The sequence below is a fragment of the Pediculus humanus genome, genomic scaffold (assembly GCF_000006295.1).
Source record: "Pediculus humanus corporis 1103172108309 genomic scaffold, whole genome shotgun sequence".
In the NCBI taxonomy this organism is placed as follows: Eukaryota; Metazoa; Arthropoda; class Insecta; order Psocodea; family Pediculidae; genus Pediculus; species Pediculus humanus.
The window spans coordinates 674,110-700,149 of record NW_002987878.1 but is presented as its reverse complement, the minus strand read 5'-3'; the positions used below and the strand labels follow the sequence as shown (position 1 = coordinate 700,149).

The 26,040-nt window shown below is 31.3% G+C and overlaps 4 protein-coding genes across 4 annotated transcripts; 2 read left to right on the top strand and 2 right to left on the bottom strand.

The window, feature by feature from the left end:
* Phum_PHUM581100 (SAX, putative) lies at positions 1-2,273 on the top strand (the record flags this gene model as incomplete). The annotated part of the gene is made up of 9 exons (XM_002432304.1): positions 1-16; positions 369-411; positions 571-593; positions 646-885; positions 963-1,193; positions 1,269-1,436; positions 1,521-1,693; positions 1,830-2,069; positions 2,148-2,273. 9 exons carry the CDS (start codon positions 1-3, stop codon positions 2,271-2,273), a joined length of 1,260 nt encoding a protein of 419 aa, XP_002432349.1.
* A 1,849-nt stretch (positions 2,274-4,122) lies between these two features.
* Phum_PHUM581090 (Hsp90 protein, putative) lies at positions 4,123-6,404 on the bottom strand (the record flags this gene model as incomplete). The annotated part of the gene is made up of 2 exons (XM_002432303.1): positions 4,123-6,144; positions 6,249-6,404. The coding sequence occupies 2 exons, from the start codon at positions 6,402-6,404 to the stop codon at positions 4,123-4,125; spliced, it is 2,178 nt and encodes a 725-aa protein (XP_002432348.1).
* Positions 6,405-16,149: 9,745 nt separating this feature from the next.
* Positions 16,150-17,932, top strand: Phum_PHUM581080 (class A rhodopsin-like G-protein coupled receptor GPRnna2, putative; the record flags this gene model as incomplete). Its single annotated transcript, XM_002432302.1, has 5 exons — positions 16,150-16,285; positions 16,864-17,015; positions 17,098-17,361; positions 17,437-17,673; positions 17,753-17,932. The coding sequence occupies 5 exons, from the start codon at positions 16,150-16,152 to the stop codon at positions 17,930-17,932; spliced, it is 969 nt and encodes a 322-aa protein (XP_002432347.1).
* Positions 17,933-20,391: 2,459 nt separating this feature from the next.
* Phum_PHUM581070 (uncharacterized protein) lies at positions 20,392-25,723 on the bottom strand (the record flags this gene model as incomplete). The annotated part of the gene is made up of 18 exons (XM_002432301.1): positions 20,392-20,550; positions 20,622-20,752; positions 20,823-20,982; positions 21,063-21,362; positions 21,430-21,556; positions 21,638-21,927; positions 22,088-22,303; positions 22,403-22,513; positions 22,615-22,929; positions 23,014-23,180; positions 23,261-23,552; positions 23,614-23,814; positions 23,899-24,135; positions 24,420-24,629; positions 24,751-24,946; positions 25,048-25,138; positions 25,321-25,477; positions 25,556-25,723. The coding sequence occupies 18 exons, from the start codon at positions 25,721-25,723 to the stop codon at positions 20,392-20,394; spliced, it is 3,528 nt and encodes a 1,175-aa protein (XP_002432346.1).
* Between the last annotated feature and the right edge of the window lie 317 nt (positions 25,724-26,040).

The following is a 26,040-nucleotide window of genomic DNA, read 5'->3' as shown; positions in this document are numbered from 1 at the left end:
ATGAAAAAAATTGGTCGTAAGTATTAAACCCGGTAATATAAATCTTAAAAAAAAATTTTCATTTTCGCGGGTTTATGTCTTCGATGTATTGTTAAGGGGGGCGGGGGGCGGAGCGGGGAAATGGTTTTAAAAAATTTGACGGTTGAATGATGACGATGACAAAGACTTACGATCACTTTCTATTTACCCGACATTAAAAAAAAAAAAAAAAATTTCTTAAAAATTCTGTCGCTTTTTGCATGTTGCATGAATATCATATGGGGAATGGATGTACCTGTTTCCCCCTCCCCCCCCCGTCTTTTGTGCATATATATTCATTTTGCATCGTGAGCTTTTTGTAATTATTAATTTTTTTTTTATATATATAGGGCCGCCGATCGGTGATGCTTTTATTAATTGTGATGACGTAGGGTAATGGGGGGAAAAAAGGGGACGAGGGTGGGTGGGGAGCTGAATCGACCGATGAGGGGCAAAAAGTCATCACGAGCGTTTAAAAAAAAAAAAAAAAAAGGTCGAAAGCTTTATTTGTAGCAAAAAAATAAGAAATTTTTTTTTTTTTTTGTACGTAAGGGGGGTGGGTGATGGGGAAGAGGGTGATTTCCTCGTTTTTTTTTTTTTTATTTTAAATGATTATTTATTGTGTAGAGGAACCGTCAAGTAGATTTGGTGCCAATTTAACTTCGGTCGAAGTCGCACTTGCCGTTGCCTTGCCGATCGCCATCATATGTTTCGTCGTCGTCGTGGCATATACTCTTTGCGGAAGAAGGAAAAGAGTACATACCGGGCTCAGGGTGGACGAATCCGTGGATGATCCAGATCATCCGATATTAGGTGTCAACTCAATAAGGGATATGATTGAAATGACAACAAGCGGGTCCGGGTCAGGTAGGATATACATATTCCCCCACCCTCCCCCCCTGATGATGTCCGCACGCAGGAGTAACGGGTTTGTGTGTTCGTAGGTCTTCCTTTACTTGTACAAAGAAGCATCGCACGTCAGATACAATTAATTGATATCATCGGAAAGGGAAGGTTCGGGGAGGTTTGGAGAGGAAGGTGGAGAGGTGAAAATGTTGCCGTTAAAATATTTTCATCGAGAGAGGAAAGGTCGTGGTTTAGAGAAGCGGAGATATATCAGACTGTCATGTTGCGTCACGATAACATATTAGGGTTTATAGCAGCCGATAATAAAGGTGAGTGGGGGGGGAGGGAGGGAAGGGAAATAAAAGATTTCTGTTATTTCCACGTTTTTCTTTTTCTCTCTCCAGATAATGGAACGTGGACGCAATTGTGGTTGATAACGGATTACCACGAAAATGGTAGTTTATTCGATTTTTTAAATCGGACCACGGTGGACGTGTCCGGTATGATCCGTATGGCTTTGTCCATAGCCACGGGATTGGCTCATCTCCATATGGATATTTTAGGAAGCCAGGGTTAATTATTCATTCATTCATTCATTCATTCATTCATTCATTCGTTCGTTTTTTTTATTTCATAAAGTCTTTTTGTTCGTATAGGAAAGCCGGCCATTGCTCACAGAGACTTAAAATCTAAAAACATTCTCGTTAAATCAAACGGTCAGTGCGCCATCGGAGATCTCGGACTCGCCGTTAGACACGATGTTGTTTTAAACGTCGTCGATATTCCATTTAATAATAGAGTAGGCACCAAGAGATACATGGCGCCAGAAGTTAGTAAAATGAGGCACAGAGAGAGAAAGAGAGAGAGAGAGAGAGAGAGGCAAACTTTCTCTCTCTCCATCTCACTCTCTTGAACCTACTCACTCAAAGGCTTGACTTCTTTGTCATTTACTCACGGTTTTTCAGGTTTTAGAAGAAATGATAAACATGAATCATTTCGAATCGTTCAAAAGAGCCGACGTGTATGCTCTCGGTTTGATATATTGGGAAATAGCGAGGAGGTGCAACGTCGGAGGGGTATACGACGAGTACCAATTACCATATTACGACCTAGTTCCTAGCGATCCGACGATAGAAGAAATGAGAAAGGTCGTTTGCGTCGATAAACAAAGGCCATCCATACCCAACAGATGGGGTTCGTGCGAGGTATGCGAGTCATTCCGAAAAACCGAAAAATGTTGATTATCATTATTATTATTATTATTATGCGTGTGTGTTTTGCAGGCTCTTCACGTGATGTCCAAATTAATGAAAGAATGTTGGTATCAAAACGAAGCCGCAAGATTGACTGCCCTTAGGATAAAAAAGACTTTGGCCAATTTAGGCGCTTCCGAAGATGTGAAAATTTAGCAGTTAGGGGAACAGAAAAAAAAGGACAAAAAAAGGACAAAAAAAACGTAATTAATTAATTTTTAAAAACTTTATTAAAAAACGTTAAAAAAAAAAAAAAAAAATGTGTCGATCGCGCGGAAACGTGTTTTTTTTTAAATTTTTTTATTCGTTTTTTTTTTTTTTTTTTTCGGACAAAGAAAAAAGTGCAAGAAACGCGAAGAGTAAAAAAAAGGGGAGGAGAAAAACGTAAGAAAGAAAGAAAGAAAAATCGATAATCGATAATAATCGAAAACAATTTGAATCGCGTTCAAGAAATTTGTATAAAAAAAAAGAAAAAAAGAAAAATTGTATTTTATTTTATTATTATTATTATTATCATCGTCGTCTCCCCCTCGTTTTAAAAAAAAGGTTTGTGCCTACCTCTTGTTTATCTATATATATATATATATATATATATATATATATATATATGTAAACCTTTTTTTTTTTAATTTTTAATTTTGTTAAATTTTTTTTTTAAAGAAAACAAGCCTCAAAGAACAAAAACTAATGTAAATAAACAAAACAAAACAAAACAAAACAAATATTTTTAAAGAATCGATATATCGAACGATTAATCGATTAGACGTTGTTGTTATTTTAAAAGAGCGGGTAAACAAAATGGCGGACGCAGCCGAGTTACGTGTAGACACGATATTTAAGATTTGAAAGAAAATGGAGGCTTTTAATGTCGTTTTTCCCGTTAAAAACGATTCGTGACGGGGTAAATATTCCATTTTTTTTTTTATTATTATAAGCCATTCTTTTCTGCTTTCTTATTGTACATAATTTACAAAAAAATGATGAGGAAAAGAGAAAATTCTACGTTTATTGTTTTTATATATATATATATATATATGATCGATGATTGATTGATTGATTGATTGATTAACGGACGTGTAAGATTTTCCAATTACCTGACTATGAAAATAATAATAATGATAACAATGATAACTATATTGTAAAAGAAATTATTATTATTATTATTGTTTAACCAAAGGACGCTTACTTTGTTTTTTACTTTACTTTACTTATTTTTTGTACCTTTTATTATTATTATTATTATCTTTTGTGTTTTATATATATATATATATTATATATTTAAAAGAGGATGGAAAGATGAAGAATGATAAAGAAGGAAAGAGAAGAAAAAAAATACACACATAATTAAAATTTAAAATTTTTTTTTTATTTATTTTTATTTCAAATTTTTTATTTTATTTTTTAATTTTTTTTTTTATTGAAATTTTTTTACTTATATTGAGGGGAGGGAGGGAGATCGTGACGTATTGTTTATGACGTCATCATTATTTTGCCTCTTTCTATTCTTATTCTTTGGTGTGTTGTAACGCATGAGAGAAAAACGCGGATAAAATATAATAATAATAATAATAATATTTGTTTGCGAATTTAACCGAAAATTTCTTTGTGTGACGCAAATTAGTTACGTCATCATCATTATTATTATTATTATTATTTTTTAAAAAAAATTTATCGACATTTTAATTTTTTTTTTTTATTTTATTTATCCGCTGATTGTGATTTAAAAAAAAAAAAAAAAAAAAAAAAAAAAACAAACGGATACAGGTGTAAAAGAATAGGCAAATAGGGGAAAATTGCGACGGCCATTTTGTTTTTTCCATTCTTCCCCCTTCTCGAAAAAAAAAAAGAAAACAAACAAACAAACAATTACGTTGAAGGTACTCTTGTTGTTGTTGTTGTTGTTGTGACGTCAGAAGAATACATGTTTACATTTTCGTAAAACTTTTCCTTGTTGTTGTTGCGGTGGTTGGTAATGTTTAACTTATGGGGGATGCGATTGCGGCTTTTAATCGACTTCTTCCATTCGCGTTGCGTCGTCTGCATCGACCGTTTCGAGATCTGGCATTTCGTCAACTTTTTGAGTTTCCACGACGGGGTCGTCGTCGTCGTCGATACCCAAACCTAATTTAATCATTCTGTATATTCTAGCGGAATGAACTTGCGGATCTTCCAATGCGAAACCCGAAGAGAGTAGAGCCGTTTCGAATAACAACATGACTAAATCTTTAACGGCTTTGTCGTTTTTGTCAGCTTCAGCCTTTTCTCTAAGCGTGTTCATGACCGGGTGATCGGGATTGATTTCTAAATGTTTCTTCGCGGACATGTAACCCATCGTAGACATGTCTCTGAGAGCTTGAGCTTTCATGATCCTTTCCATGTTGGCCGTCCAACCGTATTGCGACGTGACAATACAACACGGGGATTCGACCAATCTGTTCGAGACGACAACTTTTTCAACTTTCTTGTCCAATATGTCTTTCATGACTTTGCATAGTTTTTCGAATTTGACTTGGTCTTCTTCCCGCTTTTTCTTTTCCTCTTCGTCTTCCGGCAATTCGAGTCCTTCCTTCGTCACGGAAACCAATTGTTTTTCGTCGAACGTTTTCAATTGTTGAACGACGTATTCGTCGATGGGTTCCGTCATGTAAATAACTTCGAATCCCCTCTTCTTGACTCTTTCGACGAAGGATGAATTGGCGACGTGTTCTTTGCTTTCACCGGTGATGAAGTAAATGTGTTTTTGATTTTCTTTCATTCTCCCGACGTAGTCACTAAGGGAACAAATGTCGTCGCCGGATGCGGATGTTTGATACCTCAAAAGCTCGCCGATTTTGTTTCTGCTTTGAGCATCTTCGTGTATACCCAATTTCAAATTTTTACCGAATTGTTCGTAGAATTTCTTGTACAATTCCTTGTCTTCGGCCAATTCTTCGAATAATTCAAGGCATTTTTTAATGAGATTCTTTCTTATGACCTTGAGGATTTTACTCTGTTGAAGCATTTCTCTTGAAATGTTGAGAGGCAAATCTTCACTGTCGACAATACCCTTGATAAAGTTAAGATATTCGGGAATGAGATCTTCACAGTTGTCCATAATGAAAACTCTTCTGACGTATAATTTAATGTTGTTCTTTTTCTTTTTGTTTTCAAAAAGATCAAAGGGTGCTCTCCTTGGAACAAACAAAAGAGCACGGAATTCCAATTGACCTTCAACTGAGAAATGTTTGACAGCCAAATGATCTTCCCAATCGTTGGTAAGTGATTTGTAAAATTCACCATATTCTTCCTGAGTTATATCATCCGGATTCCTGGTCCAAATGGGTTTAGTCTTGTTCAATTCTTCATCTTCGACATATTTTTCTTTTATCGTTTTCTTTTTCTTTTCTTTCTTTGTTCCTTCTTCTTCTTCTTCGTTGACATCTTCAATGTCTACACCTTTGGGCTTTTCTTTGTCCTTGTCTTCGGATCCTTCTTTTTCTTCCTCGCTTTCATCTTCACTCAATTCTTTTTCTCTTTCTTTTTCGACAAGGAGTTTAATTGGATATCCGATAAATTGTGAATGTTTTTTGACTATTTCCTTAATTTTTTTAGTGTCTAAAAATTCAGTTTGATCTTCTTTAATGTAAAGAACAACTTTGGTTCCACGTCCAAGCGGTTCATCTGGACTTGGTCTGACTGTGAATGAACCTCCAGCAGATGATTCCCACAAATATTGTTCATCATCATTGTGTTTGGATGTAACTGTGACTTTGTCTGCCACAAGGTAAGCAGAGTAGAAACCCACACCAAATTGACCAATCATCGATATGTCAGCTCCTGCTTGTAGAGCTTCCATAAAAGCTTTGGTTCCTGATTTAGCAATTGTACCGAGATTATTGACAAGATCAGCCTTTGTCATTCCTATACCAGTATCAATAATGGTAAGAGTTCTAGCTTCTTTGTCTGGAATGATTTTGATGTACAATTCTTTGCCACTATCAAGACGAGAAGGATCAGTGAGGGATTCATATCTAATTTTATCCAAAGCCTGCGACAAACAAGAGAGCAAGTTAGAAATAATGAAATTTTTAAATGCACTACATATTCCCCTATCCCTATTCATATCACAATGGGATAAAAATAATTACTTACATCAGATGAGTTTGAAATTAATTCTCTAAGAAATATTTCTTTGTTTGAATAAAAGGTGTTGATAATGAGAGACATAAGTTGAGCAATCTCTGCCTGAAAGGCAAAGGTTTCTCCCTCGCTCTCACCGGCTTCTTTCATTTGTACGTCTTCCGGCATCTGCAAAAAAAAAAAAACCGATATAAACTAACAAGCACTCACTTTTTAAAAAAAAAAAAACAATATAATGCAAATGGTAGAATGGCTACAAACATTTTTTCAACACTTGATCACATTCAAATTCCTTTTCTCACAAAAAAAAAAAAAAAAAAAAAAAATTTCAATAACAACACCATGACACCATTGTAACAAAATAATTTCGAATAAAATAAACAACAATAAAATATATTGATCTTACCTTTGTGAAATAAATAATATTTATTTAATCAAATCTAATGAGAATGCTTTTAAAACACAAAAGGAAATAATAATACTTTTTATTAAATATATTTTAGCACAGCACAAACTTGGAGTAAACTCTCACGCAGTCAATTAAATAATGAATGATCCAGAAGGAAAGCAATCTTTAAATAACTTCGTAGAATATTCTGGAACATTCTACAAGAATTTGTGCGCTGCGCTTTGAAAAAACCGGAAACGCGTTTAATAAATGCCATCTTATTGGTTCTCACTCCAATGTTCTAGAACATTCTACCCTTCTACGTTTCTATAAAGGCACTTGAACGATATATTTCAAATTGTTTTTTTTAATCGAACGTTTTTCAATTTAATTTTAAAAACTACGAAATAATTTTAACGAGTAAATTCAAAAACTAAAACGCCACGTAAATAGAAAATAAAACGCGTGATGAAATCTTATTTGACTAACGTAGTGACCGGTGTAAACAGTCTGAAATCGCGGGTTTTTTATAGGAACAATTTAGATTTTTTCTAGAAGTTTCTTAGAAACGGATGCCGTATGACTAATCAAACCAGATTCTTTTACTACAATTTTTTTTTTTTTTTTATTTAAATATTTAATTACATGGAATGTTTTTTATTTTTTTATTATTAATATTACTTTTGATGGATATTTTTTTTTTTATTAAATAAATATCGTTAGCCATAGAAGAAACTTTCTTATGCAAATTAATTCATATTCATTGCAGTAATTGTTGCAATAGGCCATTACAACACACGTGGGTTTTTTATTTTATTTTTTGTCAATTTTATTTGATTTTTATAATGAATTATTATTATTAAATATTATATTTTATTTATATAATACATTATTACGTTGTATGAATATGTAAAAATAATTAATTTTTACTAATTGTGATGGAATTATGAAAGACCTGCCATGATGCCATAACCTTTAATTAAATGTTCACATGTAAAATTTTGACTTTTTTTTTTCTTTTTCAGATGAAGTTGACAAACATTTACCTATTTTTATCTCATTTTAAAGTAAAGAAGAGAAGAAAATAAATAAGTATGTGTTTGGTTGCCAGTGAAAGTATTAGAATGTGTAATTCTAATCATTACATGAATAGGTTTTTCTTTGCACTCAATTTTTTTGACAAACAAGTGAGTATATTCATGTAAAATTAACTTTAAAGTTTATATTGAATTCATTTTCATTAAAGTTTATGTTGAAAAAATAATAACAATAACAAAACAAAAACCCTGTCATTTATCTGTTGTAGAAATTATTGATTTTAAGTTTCATCTGAGCTCATGACGCAAGAGGACAAAATTCTATGCCATGCTTATATATATATATATTTCGTCCCAAATTTTAAAAAAAAGAAGAAAATTTCGAAATCGATCACACATAGTAAGTTTTATTATTAATAACACATAAATATAATTGTTGTTATTGTTTTGCATAGAAGAGAATTTTCTTAAACGTTTTTACATATTATTTTGAATGTAAAAAAGAATAGCATTTAAAAAACGTGCAAAACAGGTTAAATTAAAAAAATTTCTGAAATGAAAATCATAAAAAAAAAATTGCTTACTATTACGCATTTAAATAATAATAATAATGATTCTTTCTTTGAATTCATGGGTACTTTTTTGTTATATATTCGAATGAGGTTTAATTTTTATAAAAATAATAATAATAATAAATTGTTATTATTTCAGTTTTGAGAGGGACCATGGAGAAAGTTTCATGATGATTCAATCTTCGTCGAAAAAATCAAGGAAAAAAAATCAAGTGAGTTTTACTAAAAAAAAAAAAAAATGGAAAACGAAAAAATACAATCGCGACATCTTTTAACAAAAATTTAAAACGTTTTCAATTTTGTGAAGAAGTTGTTTTAGTTTTTATTTTACTCACGTGAGAGCAGCACGATCGCTTATGAAAAATTAAATTACGGTGGCTTTTAAATTAACTACTACTCTTTCATCATATGGCCGGGCTCGGTGAAAATCATTGACTTATTATTATTATTATTATTTGCCACAGGAAGGAATAATTTTGAGACATAAATTTTTGTCTATGTAAATAAACACGTTAAATATCACTTACAATTTTTATATAGAGATTTTCTCTTTTTTCTTTCCAGGAACCTGCGTTTATCCAGATTTTCTCGAATGAAAAATCCAGGGAAAAAAGTTTCAACATGGGGGGGGGGGAGAAAACATGCCGGAATATTTAAATAAGTAAATAATTAATCAGGTTAATTAACGTAATTAAATATCGTAAAGTAATTATAAACAACGTTTTTAAATGTTTAATAAAATCATTTCTTCCAGATAAAATCCAAAAAAAAAAAATTTTAAATATCGAACCTGTCGACAATTTGGAAAAACTCTCGTCGTCAACTTTCGACCAACGGAAAATATTTATTAACAAAAAAAATGTTAACGACAGGAGGAAGACGACAGCACGAGAAAAAATTTATTTTTCTTTAACATTTATTATTCGTACGTGAATTCACTCCGTCGATTTTTTGACAGGAAAAAAAAAAAAGAAACAAATCAGGACGACAACATAATAAAATAAATATTTTTGTGAAAAGGTATATAATAATAATAATAAGTTAACAAATTAATTTTTTCATGCGAAAAAAAAAAAACAATAAATAAAAACAGCAAATTTTTTTTTTTTTTTTGCTGTTGTCTGTAAATGGGGAGGGCGTATGGGGGAGGATGTGTGGGATAAAAAAAGGAACCAAATAACCGGAAATAAAAACTTAATTAGCCGTATAAATCGTATAACGATGATGATGATGATTATGTTTGGCAACAAATGCAAAAAAAAAAAAAAAAAAAATTCTTTATGGGAGCTTAAGAAATAATAATAATAATGATAAATTTTTTTAAGGGATTAAAAAAAAATTAAGAATATGATAATAATAATGATAACGACGATTTTTAATTTTTTTTAGTAATTGAATTTTTTTATTTTTATTCGGATTGTGATTTTTTTTTTTTTTTTTTTTTTTTGTTTTTACAGATTCGAAAACGGAAAAATACATAAAAAAAAAAAAAAAAGAGAGAAAAAGGGAAAAGAAAAAGGAAAGAGAGGGAGAAAGATAGAATAGAACTGGAGAAAGCGCTGTGTTTCTGCGTATAGATAAACTTGTTGGAAAAATTTTTTGGTGGGTTTCGCCCGGGCAACGCGAAAAGCTCGCGCACGTATCGAGCCCAGGATTCGGTCGGTGAAAAAAGAAAAGAAAAAATTTTTTTTTTTTTTTTTGACATATAATTCGTTGCTCGAACCTTTACAACACATGCAATTCCTTTGGATTCTTATCAGTAAGTTTATTTATTTATTTATTTATTATTATTATTATTTTTTTTTTAAATAATGTTTCCACGAGGAACGATCGATCGTAATTAATATTATTTTTAATTTTTTTTTTTTTTTTTTTAATTTCATTATTCTATTTATTATTATTATTATTATTATTATTATTGTTTTTTTCCCACACGTTATATCAACGAAAATATAATTTTTCCTTTAAGGTTCTTAAAGGTTTTAATTTGGTACCGGAAAACGACGACGAAGACGTCCTCGACGTCCTCCTCGAACGTCTTCGTCGAATTTTAATTTTTTTTTCATATGTCACGTTTTTTTTTTTTTTTTTTTTTTTTTTTTTTTTTTTTAATTATTTTCGTTGGTAATCGTGAATACATAATAATAATAATAATAATAATTCGTCGCGTTTTATTTATTGTTAAGTTTGTGACTTTTTTTTTTTGGAAAATTGATTTCGATTTATCGACAAAAGACGACGATGACGACGATGACGATGACGATGACGGTGACGAAAAAAAGGAAAAAAAAAAAAAAATACAAAAATTTTATGGGAAAAGAAAGAGAGAGAGAGAGAGAGAGAGAAAAAGGAAAACTTTTGCTAATAATAAACCACGTGACGTTTTTTTTTTTTTTATTTTAAATTTTGTATAATGTGAAAAAAGGTTATTTAATTTTTTATTATTATTATTATTATTATTATTCGTAAGGTGTTGTTAGTGAAATGTTATTATTTAAAAGGGAAAAAAGGAAAAGAAAAGGCACAACCCATTTTATTTTAAATACAAGAAAAGGTTTTTTTTTTTTTTTTTTGTTTTTATGATAGGAAAACACGAAAGGTTCAACCTTGACTCTCCGACATCTTATCCGAGACTGTAAAAATGGGGGGGGGGAGTCGACGAAATTTCATTTTTTTATTTTATTTTTTTTATTTTATTCCACGCGTTTTATTTTACCGTTGTTATTATTATTATTATTATCGTCGTCGTCGTTATTATTTATATTAGGATGAATAAGGGTAAGGATGAATCCTTTTTGGCATTGTCCTCTCGTATGTACGTTTAGACCTTGACAAATCGATTCAGCCTTTTTGCTGACTTTTACCTGAGATTAATACGTAAAATAAAACCTTTTTCATGAATGGGATTTCATTTTTTTTTTTTTTTCTCTATTTGTTTTTTTGTTTTTTTTTTTTTTTGTAATAATTTATGGAGAAAAAAAGAAAAAAATTGCAAAGAAAGGAAAAGAATTAAAAAAAAAAAAAAAGGCAAAAAGGTTTTGTTTTTACTCCACCGACCATTTTACTGTTTTTTCTGACGGAAAAATTGTGTCGTCGTCGTCGTCGTCGTCGCAAAACGTGAAAGTTTTAATAATTTTTTTTTTTTTTTTGAAAAATTTTATTAATTGATAATTAACGTTTTCCTTTTCCCCCTCTCCCTTTCCGCCCTCTTTCTCCCCTCCCGCCCCACCTCGCCCCCCGGGAAAATTACACTCGTTACTTACGTATTTAGCAAAAAATTTTTACTTTAATTATGAATTTAGGTTTCGTTTTCGCAATTTTTGTTTCTTTATTATTATTATTATTATTATTATTATTATTTTCTTAGCTTGCTTCATCCGTACTCCCCTCTGCTACCTCCCCTCCCCTCCCCTTCCCTCTCATTTCCCTCCCCCCGAGTTATTCCTCTCTACTCATTTCTTTTTTTTTTTTTTCTATTATCCTTGCGGATTAATATTTTTCTCCCGCCTCCCTCCCCCCACAATACCAGGTCGTGTTGTTATTAATTATTACAGAAAGCAATAAAAAAAAACGTTTTGATAATGAAATAATAATAATAATGATGATGATGATTATGATGATGATGTTGATAGTCGTAGTAGGTTACGATAATAATGAAAATCAATAGTTTGAATCGTGCTGAATTTTCCTTTTTCTATCTCTCTCTCTCTCTCTCTCTCTCTTTATTTTTTCACGACAGCGTTGAATTGACAACGATTATTATTATTATTATTATTAATATTTTCCGAATGTTTGAAACATTTCATCATTTTTTAGTTTTTTTATCTTTCATTTTTTTTTATTTATTTTATATCGTCTTATTTTTTTTAACGACATCGACTTTTTATTTCCCGCCCCCGCCCCCTATTACGTTACTCCCTGTTCCCCGCTTCCCCCTTTAAAAAAAAGTTCTTTTGAATGTAGGTAAGGTTAGAGAGAGATAGAGGGAGAGGATAGCGGAGAGGATAAGAGAAAGGAAATGGGGGTGGAACAAAAAAAAAAAAAAAAAAGTTTTCGTTCCAATTAAAGGACATCAAATTCCTTTGAGCCGTGAAATAAAAAAAAAAAAAGAAATTTTTTTTTTCTTTTTTTTTTTTTTTTGACGTGGAATTAGATGAAAACTTTTTTTTTTTTTTTTTTTTTTTTCAACTTTTGCATAAAATTTTAATAATTTTACATTCGGAAAGAAAGAAAAAATTTCTTTTTTTTGTTTTTTGTTTTTGGTTATGTGAACTGGAGCAAAAACTGTATATATATTCCAATTTTTTTTCCCCTTTTTTTTTTTTTGTTATTATCGTACGAAATCAAAGGAAACTTATTATTAAAAAAAAAGGAAAAAAGGAAAAAAAAAGTAGATTTTCTATCGAACTATCTCTCTCTCTCTCTCATTTATTTTTCAATGATTTCTGTCTCACTTCTCTAACAAGTTTTTTCAGATTTTCTGTTTGTTTTTTGCGTATGTTTTTATTATTATTATTATTATTATTATCATCATCATCATCATCATCATCATCATCATCATTATTATTATTATTCACCTTTTTTTTTTATCTAGGACGCGAAGAAGCTATTGGGAATTTTTTTTTTTTTTTTTTTTGTTATTGTTAAAGGACTAGGTTGAAATTTTTTTTTTTTTTAAACTCTCGAAAAATCGATTATTCTCCTTCTTTCCCCGAATTCTTTTTTTTTTTTTTTTTTTTTTGAAATTTTTTCCCTTCCCGCCAAAAAAAAGGAAAAAAGGAAGAAAAAAAAAGGAAAAATTACGACGAAAATTTTTACATTTTTTAACAATTCCAAAAAAAAATTTTCTTTTGCATTTGGAAAATTTATAAAAGAGGATTTTTCTCCTCCTCCTCCCCTCCCCCTCGCACTCCTTTTTCTTTACGTTAATCGTGTGTGGATGATGGTGGGGATGGTGGTGGTGGTGGTGGTAGGGGTAGGGGAAAAGGAGAGAAGTTAAAAATTTTAAAAAGTGGGATAGTAGAATATATAGACGGGATGAAAGAGAGAGAGAGAGAGAGAGAGATGTGGGAAAATTTTTATTAAGATGCTGAAGGAAATGTGTTGTAAAGAAAATTTAAATACGATTCGGTTTGTTTCCTTCTCATTTTTTTTTTTTTTTCTTATTTCTTTTCCAACCCCCTCTCTCTCTCTCAACCCCTCCTCCACCTTCCCCCCGCCCTCGTGGTGAATTCCGTGAAATTTAAATTAATTTAAGGGTTGAAAATTGTTTTGATTATATTTTTGGTAGGAGGAAAAAAAGGGAAAAAAGGGAAAAATATTTTGCATAATTTTATGTTAATTTTCGTGAGAAAATTAAAATTTAGAAAGAAGAAGAAAAAGACGGGGGAGGGGGAAAACAAACAATCCGTTCACAGAAATATTATTATTATTATTATAAATTGTTGGGGAGATTTTAAATAAATAAATAAAATAATTTTTTTTTTTTTTGAGGGAGAAAAAGAGAGAGAGAGAGAAAATGGAGTAAAAATTTTATTTGGTCGTTTGATAAATTTTCTTTTTTTTTTTTTTTTTTGACGTCGTTTGTCGTCGTGTTTGTTGTTGTTGTTGTCGTTGTTGTTGTTGTTAAACGTCTCAATTGTCACATGAAAAAAATCAAGTTGGCAAAAGAAAGACTCTCGGGAGGATTTTTTTTTTTTTTTTTTTGTTTTATTAGGAAATTTGATGGGGTAAAAAAAAAAAAAAAGTTGAGGAGGAGTAAGAAGTAGGAGGAGGAGGGTGAGGAGGAAGGGGAAAAGAATTCACCGAAAAGAAAATTTTTATTTATTAACTTTTTCCTTTTTTTCCTTTTTCTTGTTAGGGAAAATAAAAGGAAAACCATTCAAGTTTTTCTTTCTTTTTCGAAGAGTTTTCAAGAAGTTTTAATAATTAAAAAAAAAAAAAAAGAAAAAAATAAAAAAAAAGGAAATTTTTGATTTTTCGACGTGTTCGTTCGTTCGTAAAAAAAAATTCAAAGGAATAAAATTAAAAAAAGGAAAAAAAAAATGGAAAAATGGAGAAAAAAAAAAAATGTAATATCACGAAACGATGATGATGCGTGTTATCGTTATTTTCTTATGACGTTTCTTGCATGAATTTTTACTGCCGTTCGTTTCCATCGACTCCTCCTCCCCCCCTCCTTCTCCCTCCTCCTCCTCCGTTCCCCATTTCCGTATTCGTAACCGCCTTTTTATTTACCGGAAACAATTTACATTTCACCGCCGACACGCCGATTCAACCGCCATCACTTATTCGCCTCCCCTCCCCCCACCGGATCTCCTCCTCCCCCACCCACCAAAAAAAAAATTATTATTATTAATTTTTTCGCATTAATTAAATAAAAATTTTTTCGATCGTTATGATCCCCGCATTACCCCACCCTCCCTCCTCTCGCGCATAATAATAATAATAATAATAATAATAATAATAATAATAATAATAATAATAATCTTATCGTTATTTACAACTCGTATTATTATAATATATATAAAATGTTACGACGATGTGAAATAGGAATCGTATTTTAAATGTGTGACGTCATCGTTTTAATAATCTTTTCGAATTTGAAAATTTAATTTTTAATTGTTTAAATTAATAAAAAGGAACGAATAAATTTTCGATGGGAAAATCCTCCCCCCCCTCCCCCTCCTCCCTTCCGAAAACAAAAGTTATTTCTCTCTATCTCTATCTCTCTCTCTTTCTCGCTTTCTCTCTCAATTGCAAAACTTATTTTCAATTTTAAAGAACAATAATGATGATGATGATGATATTCTATAAATTATTCAAATACAATGAAATCATCGTGGGAGGAAAGGAGGGTGGTGGTGGTGATGGTAGGCGAAAAAAGTTGTTATCGATAAGGAAGAGGATAAGAAAGAAAGTAATCGAAAAGGGGGAGGAGGAGGAGGATTTGAACGGAGGGGGTGGAGGTTAATTAATGTTAATGCCACGACGATTCTTTCTTAGTTCACGACGACTTATCGGACAAACGTTTTATGAGAATCCATTGAATCTCTCTCTAGTCGGTTGTAGTAGTTTGTCGTGTACGGAGGGGGGGGTAGTGAGGTGAAATTAATTTTTGAAAAAATTGTGTTTGTCGTCTGGTGTGTTGAACAAACGGGTAGTTGTTTGTTATTATTAAAAAAAAATATTTAACGATTTTCGTGGGGGGGGGCGGGGTCACGACCTCAAAATCCCTCGTTGTAGTTGTTCATTTACATCGCGTTAATTTTAATTTATTTTTTCTTTGTTTGGTTGTGGTTGTTGTTGTTGTTGTTGTTGTTGAACGTTTGTTTCGTGACTGCAATAAATACGTCTTTGATTAAGGGTTGTTATTAAAAAGGTATAATGATCATGCTAAGAATTGTTTTTTTTTTTTTCGTTTTCTCGGAAAGGAGGAGGGGGTAAGGTAAAGGTTTTAATTTTTTTTGCCTTTTTTCGGGGGGGGGGTGCGAGACGTGGCAGAACGTGGGGGGTGTGTGTGAAGGAGAGTAAAAGAAATAATGATATATTTTTCGAAATTTTTAAATATTTATTGTAAATCGTTAACGTTCCCTCGTCATAATTTGTTTGTTTGTTTGTTTGTTTGTTTGTTTACAGATCGATGGTACTAATGTCAAAGGAGATTACGTTTGTGAGTCGGTGATCAAAGGATTCGGGGCTTGTGCCCCACGTTCGATCCATTAAAAATGGCATCGGGTGGTTGACCGAACCGGTCAAATGGCCTAAAAACGGAGTTGAGAGGATGTACCCCGGTGAGATTTTATTTTCATAACGCCAAAAAAAAAAAAAAAAAAAAACAACAACAACAACAAAAGAAAACAAACAAAACAAACGACGAAAAAAAAAAAAAAAAAAAAAGGTTTGTTTTTACAGGCATGATTATCCTCACCGACGAAGAGGACGAAGATTTCAATCTGGAGGCTCTTACAGAAGCAACCGTTATTTCCTGCTTAGGAGTCGCCATCATTGTGTCAAATGTCGTCATAATTGCTACGTTTCTAAACGCCCGAGGTAATTATTAAAGCCTCGTGTATGGAAAATGGAAAATTTTTAATGGTTCTCTCTCTCTCTCTCTCTCTCTCTCTCTTTTTATTTCCAGCTGGAAAAATTCTTATCGATTTTGTTTGAAAGTTTTTTTTTTACATTTAAAATTCCAAAATTGTAATCGATCGGGATATTTTGTTTTGTACGAACTCTTATTAATATTATCGCGTTTAAATATCTTTCATTATTATTATTATTTTTAAAAAGAGAGAGAAAGAGAGTGAGTGAGAGAGAAAACGTTTTGTCGACGTTTGTATATGGGGATTTGGTTGACCGCACAATTGACAAACTTTTGAATGATGAATCTGTCGTTTCTTTTTTTAGCAGACCGTGAATGAAATGCGTTTTTCTTCCTTCTTCTTCCTCCTTCTTCTTCCTTCTTCTTCTTCCTCTTTCTTCTTCCTTCTTCTTCCTCTTTCTTCTTTCTCCTTTTTCCTTTCATCTTTGTATGAATGACGGTACGTTACGCACTTGACCCGGGTCAATATGATTTTTCTGTTTTCTGTTTGTCGCGACGGATCATGTCGTTTTTGTTTTCCTTACAGGCCCTCAAGAAGTGATTAACATTTATATTCTTTCGATTGCTACTGCTGATCTAATATGCGGTTTATTTGTCGTGCCCTTATCCGTTTATCCCGCCATGGTTCAACGGTGGATATATGGTGACATTATTTGCATGTTGGCCGGATACGTCGAAGTTTGTCGTCGTTCCATTTATAAATCTCTTCATCTTCCTACGAATGAGGTATCTTAACGTTTCTGTTCGATTGTTTCCACAGGTTACACTTTGGGTTGTAACAGTTTTTTCATTTATGTGGATGAGCGTGGATAGATATTTGGCTGTTAGAAAACCGTTGAGGTACGACACGGTACAAACGAAAACTCGATGTCAGTGTTGGATGGTTTTCACGTGGATCTCATCGTTGATGTTATGCTGTCCACCCCTGTTGGGATTTTACAAACCTTTGTACAATAAAGAAGCTCACATATGCATGTTAGATTGGGGAAACATGGCGGCGTACACTATCACGCTCGCCATTTTGGTAAGTTTTGTCTCATTTTCCGGACGATTCTCCGGGAAATTTCGCCGTAAGTAATTTATTTATTTTTATTTTCAGGTATTGGTGCCAACGTTGTTCACGATGGTGTACACGTATTGGTACATATTTTTAATGATGAGACGATTAAAACATGGCGTGCCCATACACGATAAAGAATATGCAACGGCGCTCGCGGAAAATCTCGCGAATCCGAGTCACGTCATGTCGTTTCTATTAATAGCAATTTTTTGGATATCTTGGACGCCGTACGCAGGCGTGAGATTGTACGAATACGTAACCGGAAGTAAATTACAGGTTAGTATGTATGTCGATGTGGGAGAAATCGATCGAATCGATATATCGATATATCGAATCCTTTGTCTTTCATTTTCAGATACCGCTTTTACAATTTGGAATCGTTTGGATAGGCGTTGCAAATTCCGCATGGAAATCTTTAATTCTTCTAACGTTCAGCCCTCAATTTAGAATTTTTTTCAGATTATTCTGTTTGACAATGTTCTGTAGAACGAAAAGTCGATACCAAGGTGAACTTATTGACATGGACGATGATTAATAATAATTAATAATTAATAAATAAAAAAGTTGAAACGTTTTTTATTATTTTTTCAATTAATTTTTTTTCGGTTTTTCGTTATTTATTATTATTATTATTATTATTATTTAAAAAAAATTTAGATCGATGTTATCGTCTCGCATTAGTTAGATAGTTTGTGTTGAAGGTTTTATTAAAAATTTTTTATATAAAAAAAAAGAGAAAATATAACAAAAAAAAAAAAACAAAAGACGCCATCTTTGATTCTATATATATACATATACATATAGATCATTTTATTGTTGAAATTTTAAATGAAAAAAAAAAAAACGTTAAGAAAAATTCTGTTTGTTTGTTTGTTTGTTTGTTTTATTTTATATATTATTATTATTATTAACGAATTGCTTTTTTTTGTCCGTTGATAATAAAATAAGAAAAAAAAATATTTAAAAAAAAAATAAAAAAAAATAAAAACTAAAAAAAAAAAATTTTGTTTAAAGCTTAAAAAAATTTTACTGGCGTACAATCATGAGTTAGTTAAATTAAAATAAAATAAATAAACAAACTAATAGCAGGGAATTTGTATTTATTTATTAATTAATTATTAATTAATTAATTAATTAATTAATAATTTTACGAATAAATTATTAAATAAATAAATTGCTAATAATTTTTTTTAATAATGATGATAAAAAATTGTTTTTTTTTTTTTTTTTTTTACGTAGAGCAAATTGTTTTTTTGTAGTGCTTTAAAACAAGAAGAAAGAGAAAGATAGAAAATTAATTAATTAGAAAAAGGAAAAAAGGAAAAAAAGGAAAAAAAGGAAAATTGTTTTTGTTATTTTTTTTTTCGTTGTTGTTGGTGTGAGTAGTTGGTTAAAAAAAAAAAAAAGGAAATTTTGTTGTTATTAATTTTTGCTTAAAAAAGTTTTAATTTTAATATATATATATATTTATTATTGTAGAAAAGGAAAAAAGGAAAACAAAGGAAGAAAATAAAATTAATTTTTTAGTTTTTTTTTTTCTATCTCTCTTTTCTGTTTTGTTGGGTATTTAATGAAAAGGTAGTAAAAGGATTTGTTTGTTATTGTAAAAAAAAGAAAAATTTATCATTTTGTTTGTTTGTTCGTTTGTTATTTTTCTCACAATTGTTGTTGTTTGTTTTCGTTATAACGGTTAAATAGAAAGATTTAATGAGAGATTTTGGGGTATAAAAAAAAAAAAAAAAGAAAAAGAAATTCAATTGTATGACAAATAATCTATGTAAAATAGATACTGTTAATTAATTATTTATTGTAATTTAGTTTAATTAATTATTTATTAATTAATTAATTAATAATGTTGATTACATATATATATATATATATATATTTGAAAAAAAAAATAAAAAAAATAAAAATTTTTTTTTTTATTAAATTTTAATTTTTTCTCTATTCACATAGTCCGTTTTTGCAATAAATACTAAGCGATCGGATAATTTCTTTAAAATTAAAAACATACTATGTCCAATTTGAATTTTCTAATTAATGTTTTTGATTTTAACGCGGGGGGAGGGGGGGAATTGCAAATATATATCTCGGAATTAAAAATTTAATGTTAATAATTATAGTCAAAGGAAAATTTCAAATGAAATAAATTCAATGGATAAATTTTGTATGATGTTTTAATATTGGACTTATTACAATTTAATGTGGGGGGGGGGGAGCGAAATGGAACGGGAAAAATTTAATGGTTGAAATTCAATGGAAAAAAATTACAAAGGAATGGAAAAGAATTCAATGGAAAAAAAATTTCTTTAACTTGATTTAAATCAAAACAAAAAAATGATTGAAACGATTCAAAGGAAAATTTCAAATGGAATAAATTCAATGGTAAGTTTTATTTGAATTTAACTGGTGGGGGGTGTGATTGGGGGGAGGCGGGGAAAGGAGGAGGGAAATTCAAGTTGAAAAAGAAACCGACTTCATAAAAAAACAAATTTTTAAGTTAAAAATTCAATGGAAAAAAATTTAAATAGAAAATAATAATATCTAAAAGGTAAAATTTCAAAGGAAAATAAATAAATTATATTTTTTTTAAAAATCTAACGGTAATAAATTTTAAATAAAAACAAATCAAATTCAATACACGATCGAGGGGAAAGAAAAAATTTTTTTTTTTTTAAATTCAATGGATAAAATTCAATGGAAAATACACAAACGTATATTTATCAGTGAAAATATTTTTTAATATATTTATCATCATAAGCATAACATAATTTTTTGTTTTTGTAATTAAAATATATATTTATCATACGAAACATTTATAATATTAAAATTTTTTTTTTCAGGTGAGAATTTATTCCTTCGGGAACATATAAAATCGTTGAGAGATTTTCTTTCTCTCTCTCTCTCTCTCTCACTCACCTTTTTTTACGACTATCAAAAATTTATTATTATTATTATTATTACACATAAAAAAAGAAAGTGAAAAATTTTAAACTAATAATTCGATGATTTCGTAATGCTAAGTGACGAACGTAATTTTTTCCTTGCGTACGGTGACGTGTAACTAGAACTGCTCCTGTTTAATAGATTTTTCAATGCGTTCGGTGATATCCCTTCGTCCACGTCATCCGCTTCCGTTTTTATTTCCATTTTCTACACATTTTATCATCATTATCATTAAACATAATTTTCGACTATTATTATTATTATCACGTGTGTCATACCTGTATTATTAGACGAAGGAAAAGTTGTTGCGTTTCCAGACACGATGATATTTCTTTTAATTTTTTTTTTTGTTTTGCCATTTCCGACGTTAGATAATCTTCCGTGTTGTCCACGACCATTTCCCAACCGACTGCAACAACAACAATAATAATAATAAATCATCAATTTTCCGCTCTGCACATCTCACACACACTTATTACCATCGTCTGAAAAAGGATTGAAAAACCATTTCCCGAGGAGCGTATCCAGGAATCCCAATTTACATTTTTTCTCATTCGGATATTCAATCAATTCCATTTTATCAACTCTATCCAATAAACATTTGGGTAATTTTCTTTCGAGTTCCGTGTGAAGAACGACCTGAATTCAAAACAAACCCGTTAACATTATTATTATCATTACGTTTTACAATTTTTTTTTTTTTTTTTTTAGGTTCGCACCTGCATGGCCAAACGTTTGAGTTGAGCGTTTCTCCGCACGGATTCTATATCACCAACGGCTAAACCGATGAGTAAATTCATAAGTAAAATCGGCATGAGTACCATGAATATTCCCAGTATGAAAAAAGCCGGAAACGGATACGGTAAGGTTTTTATTTTATCTTCCGACACGTCGTCCGAATCTTCGGGTTTTCTAAAAAACGGTTGAACGTACGTTCCCAAAAAATCAATTTCGCCCAACATCATGGCAAAAGTTCTCATGAGAGACATCGGGACCGTGCTGAACGACAAATGAGATCCCTAAGGAAAATTCATCATTATTCCTTTTTCTAACTCGTTCGAATATTCTCCTTCCGGTTCGACTCACCCCCGATAAGAGTATGTAAAAAGCCAATCCGAAAGCTATTATCAATATCGAAAAGACCAAAAGGACTTTGATAAGAGTTTGCAGTATTTCCAAAAACATGACGATGTATATTCCAACCTGATCGAACCTGTTTTCGTAAATTTTCTTTTATTATTATTATTATTATCATTATGACTAGTCCTATCGCATTCTAAGAAATTTATTTTACCTTTGAAGGTATAATAATAAATTAAACCAACTTAAAAAAACTGTGATGGCGGCGCTGGAAAATTGCAAATCCGTACATTTATCCATGAAAATGGGAACGATCATAGTTATCGAAGAAATATACAATCCCAACGATATGAAATTACTCGGATCCATGCAATAATTCCATTTTTGTTGATACATTTGTATAGTTTCGCGAAATAATTGAACGGATACGTAAACGGCTATTGCCACGGCCGTAGTATATATTATCGTGTAATTAGACGATGATTCCAATCTCAGCGAGATTTCCTTAAACAAAAAAGATTTCGGTTGGAAAAAACGAAAAAAAAAAAAAAAAAAATTAATTTTTCCCTCCATTTTTTTTTTTTTTTAAATGATTCTCTATTGTTTATAAAAAATTTTTTTTCTTTTTGATTTTTGGTGTTACGATTTTTGTTTAAAATCTTACAGATAAAACAACAGTTTGATTACTTTCTTCGCAGGTCGTCGTTATGTTTGAATGCATCAGGTGTGCCGTAAATGTTGTTACGACGGTTAGAAATATCGTGTAAAATAATAAATTAATCAAGTGAAAATATTTCCCATACGAATTCCATTTCATTTGTAAATATTTTTGACTTAGGGGATGTGCCAATAATTCGACCCTACCGTGCGATACCATAGCCTGAAAGCAAAAATCAAAAAATTAATTTTTTTCCATCTTCCCCTACATCCCTCCCTCCTTCTTCCCCCGCCCCCGTAAGAATTTTTAAAAAGAATGTACGTTTAATGCTGGCAAAGGTATTGGATTTGTTATCGTTAATGTTTCTCCTGTTTTTTCATCGACTTGAGCGTATATGGTCGGACACTGCAAGCAGGAAAAATGATATTTAACCTGGAACAAATCAGAAAATTCAAATTTTTCCCGGTTTTTTTTTCCTCGTTTCCGGTGGATGAAAAAAAAAAAAAAAAAAAAAATTAAAAATGTCGACTGACGTAAAAGGATTTTGAATCTTTTTTACAATTCGCTTTTGTTATGCAACCATTTTGTACGGCTTCAAATACTTTCGGCATGGATGCTATGAGTGCGAGTGTCACGCACGGATGCTTATCCGATTTTAGTGCCATCACTTCGCAGGATCGCGTCGGATGAGTCACCATCGCGAGTGCGGCTTCTTGAAATTTATAATGAATGGCATAATCAATGGCGCTCATTTCTAAATAATTATACAGCAATTTGCAATTTAACGAAAGGAGCAACGATATCGCGTTCGGTTTGTTTTCCATCGATGCCAAATGTAACGTCGTGTTCTGTCGAAACAAAAAACAAAAACGATAGGAAAACGAACCGCGTTCGTAAATTGTACAAATGGAATATTTTCCGCTTTTCCTTACTCCATCTTTGTCCACTTGATCCAATAGGTGGGAATGAACCGAATGAAGGAGTTCCATTGTTTGCGTGTAACCGTTCATGGCAGCCAAATGAAGAGGATTTCTTCCGTAGTGATCCCTGTGGAGTAATGCTCCACGATTAAGAAGTAATTGGACAACTCTCGAATGTCCTAAAAATAACGATAATGATGATGATAATAACCGAATAATTAATTCTCATATTAAAAAATTAAACCAACGATTTTCTTACCATTTTTTGAAGCGATGTGTAACGGAGTCAAACCTTCACCGTCGCATTCGTTAATTATAAAAGTTCCCTTTTCAGAATCCAAAAGTTGTTTTACGGTATTGTAACGACCGTACCTTGCAGCAAAATGCAAAGGACTTTCATTATTATTATTTTTTAAATTTATGCAAGCTCCTAACTTGATCAAACTTTCAAGAGATTTTATGTGGCCTTCTCGACTCGCGTAATGAAGCGGCGAACACCCGGATATATCTTTTTCATTGAGAAGCAAAAGGAGATCCTTTTTAGATTGTACCTGAAAATGCCAAAATAATCGTCGTATCACGTCGTAATGATTCGATCGAAAACGAACAAACCTTCAACACTTCTTGTGCGAAATCTTCTAATCTTCCACCGTTCATGACGACCAAACTCAATATATTTCTGTAACTGGAATCTTTGAGAAGAATGTTTGCTTTGAGTCGAATCAATGTCAAAACTGTTCTCCATCCGGCTCTAGAAGCGGCAAGTAGTAAAGGTGATCTATTTTCTTTATCCAGTGGATTGATTTCAGCTCCCTGGAAAAAAACGCAAACGCAAAAAAATTATCATTTTAAAAGTTTTCATTCGCTTCATGATAATAATAAATTTATCCAATATACCTCTGATATTAAATATTCTACTATTTCAGGATGATCAAACATGGCGGCACAATGTAAGGGTGTCATTTTTTGTACGTCGCAAGAAGTTAAACATATTTCTTTTTCGTGGGGTTGCATTTTAAACATGAGACGAACGATTTCTATGGCACCCTGAGCACAAGCCAAATGAACGGGCGTTGATAGATCATGCTGTTGCGTGGATATTTTAGCACCGGATTTCAAACAGAGTTCGACAGCCTGAAGGTGCAAAAAAAAATTAACCGGGTGAGTACTTTAATTTAATTAAAAAAAAACAAAATGTCTCCTTCTCTCTTTCTCTCTCTATCTCTCGTCTTCTTCTTTCGAAACGAAGAAGAAAAAAAAATTATTTACATTAAAAAAACGTAGTAAATATTTCTTTTTTTTTTTTGAATGAATCCACATTTCTGACATTAAAATTCATTTTTTTTTTCTTTTTCTCTGGCTTTCGTTCAATTTTTTTAATTTTGTCACATTGAAATTAAAAAAAAAAAAAAATTTACTCTTATATCTCCTCCGTGTACGGCCGAATGAAGTGGTACGTTTCCTTCGGAATCGTAAAAACTCATCATTTCCTCTCTCGAACATCCCCTAGATTCTCCCCATTGTAAAAAAACTTCCATCGTTTTCGACGATGCATTTTTAGCTGCTTCGTGTATCGGATAGTATCCATTATTACATGGTTTTCTCGGACATGCTCCAAATTCGGTGATCTTTCATTGAAAACATACAAAGTAATTAACAAACATTTTTTCACTCTCACTCTCTCTCTTTTTTCATTTTTTGTCTCACCGTTTTTTTTTTTTTTTTTTTTTTGAAACGTTAATAACGTACCAGTATTCTGGCACATTCTTCGTAATCGTAAATAGCCGTTAAATGCAATGCCGTTCTCCCGTGTTCTCCACCCTGTTGTATGTCTATTTTCGAACGATGTTTGCTCAATACTTCGAGTGCTTTGACTTTATTCAATTCCGTTATCAAATGTATCGGTGCTTGATTTTTTTCATTTAAAATACTCGTGTTTACGCCGCTGAAATCAAAAATTTCCCTTATTTGAGACTCATACGTACACACACGTGTGTGTGTGTACGTGCGTGGCACGTACGTAAAATTTTTTTTAATTTTTCATACCATTGCAATAAAAAATCCATAACGTTATAAGAATCGTTTAAAATGGCCACGTGTAAAGGTGTATTTCCGGCATAATCTCTTATGTTAAGATCTGAAAAAAAAAAAAAGGGAAAAATGATCGAAATGATACGTCATCGAATATCATTAATTGAAAATCTTTGACGTGTGAAAAATATTATCTAAATCACCGTTCGTTCAAATAAAAAAAATATATATATATATATATTCCCTCCAGCGGTAAATAATAATAATAATAACAATAATAATAATTACCACCGCCGTGCGAATGTATAAATTGTAAAATATTGACTTTATTTCTTGCTGCTGCTTGATGAGCTGCTGCTCTACCTTTCGAATCTCGAATTTCTAATCTGTTCGGATCCGCCATAAATAATCTACCGAAATCTTCTAGATTTCCACTTTCAGCTGCCTGCGTACCAAAAACAAGAAAAATAATGATAATAATGATAGTAATAATTATTATAAAAAATGAAAATCGAGGACATACCTCTATGAGTTCGTCGGGAGATAATTTTTGTGAAAATGGAAAACCTAATAAAACTTTTTTCCAATTTCTAACGACAATTGTCGGTGGTGTGACTTTCGGTGTCACCGTATCTCTTCGACATATAAAATTAGGTAAAAAATTTCTTATATTGTCTCTCAGAGGAACCATTTTGTTTTTTTTTTTTTTTTAACACTTATACGTAATAAATAAATATTATAATAATAGTTTTTTTAAACTTGCGACAAAATGTCGTTCCTGTTTAGAAAAAAAAAATTTTTCTTATTATTTTATATTATCGAAGTTTTCTTTTCTTCTGCCCGAACCTGCCCGAACGAACAACTTGATCTCCTATAATAAAAAACTTTTCAATTCAAAATAAAATGATTGGAGGGAAACCCTCCCCTCCCCTCCCCTCCCCCTCTCCCCCTCCCGAAAAAAAAATCTCATGAGATATATATAATAAAAATAATAAAATTAATTGAAAT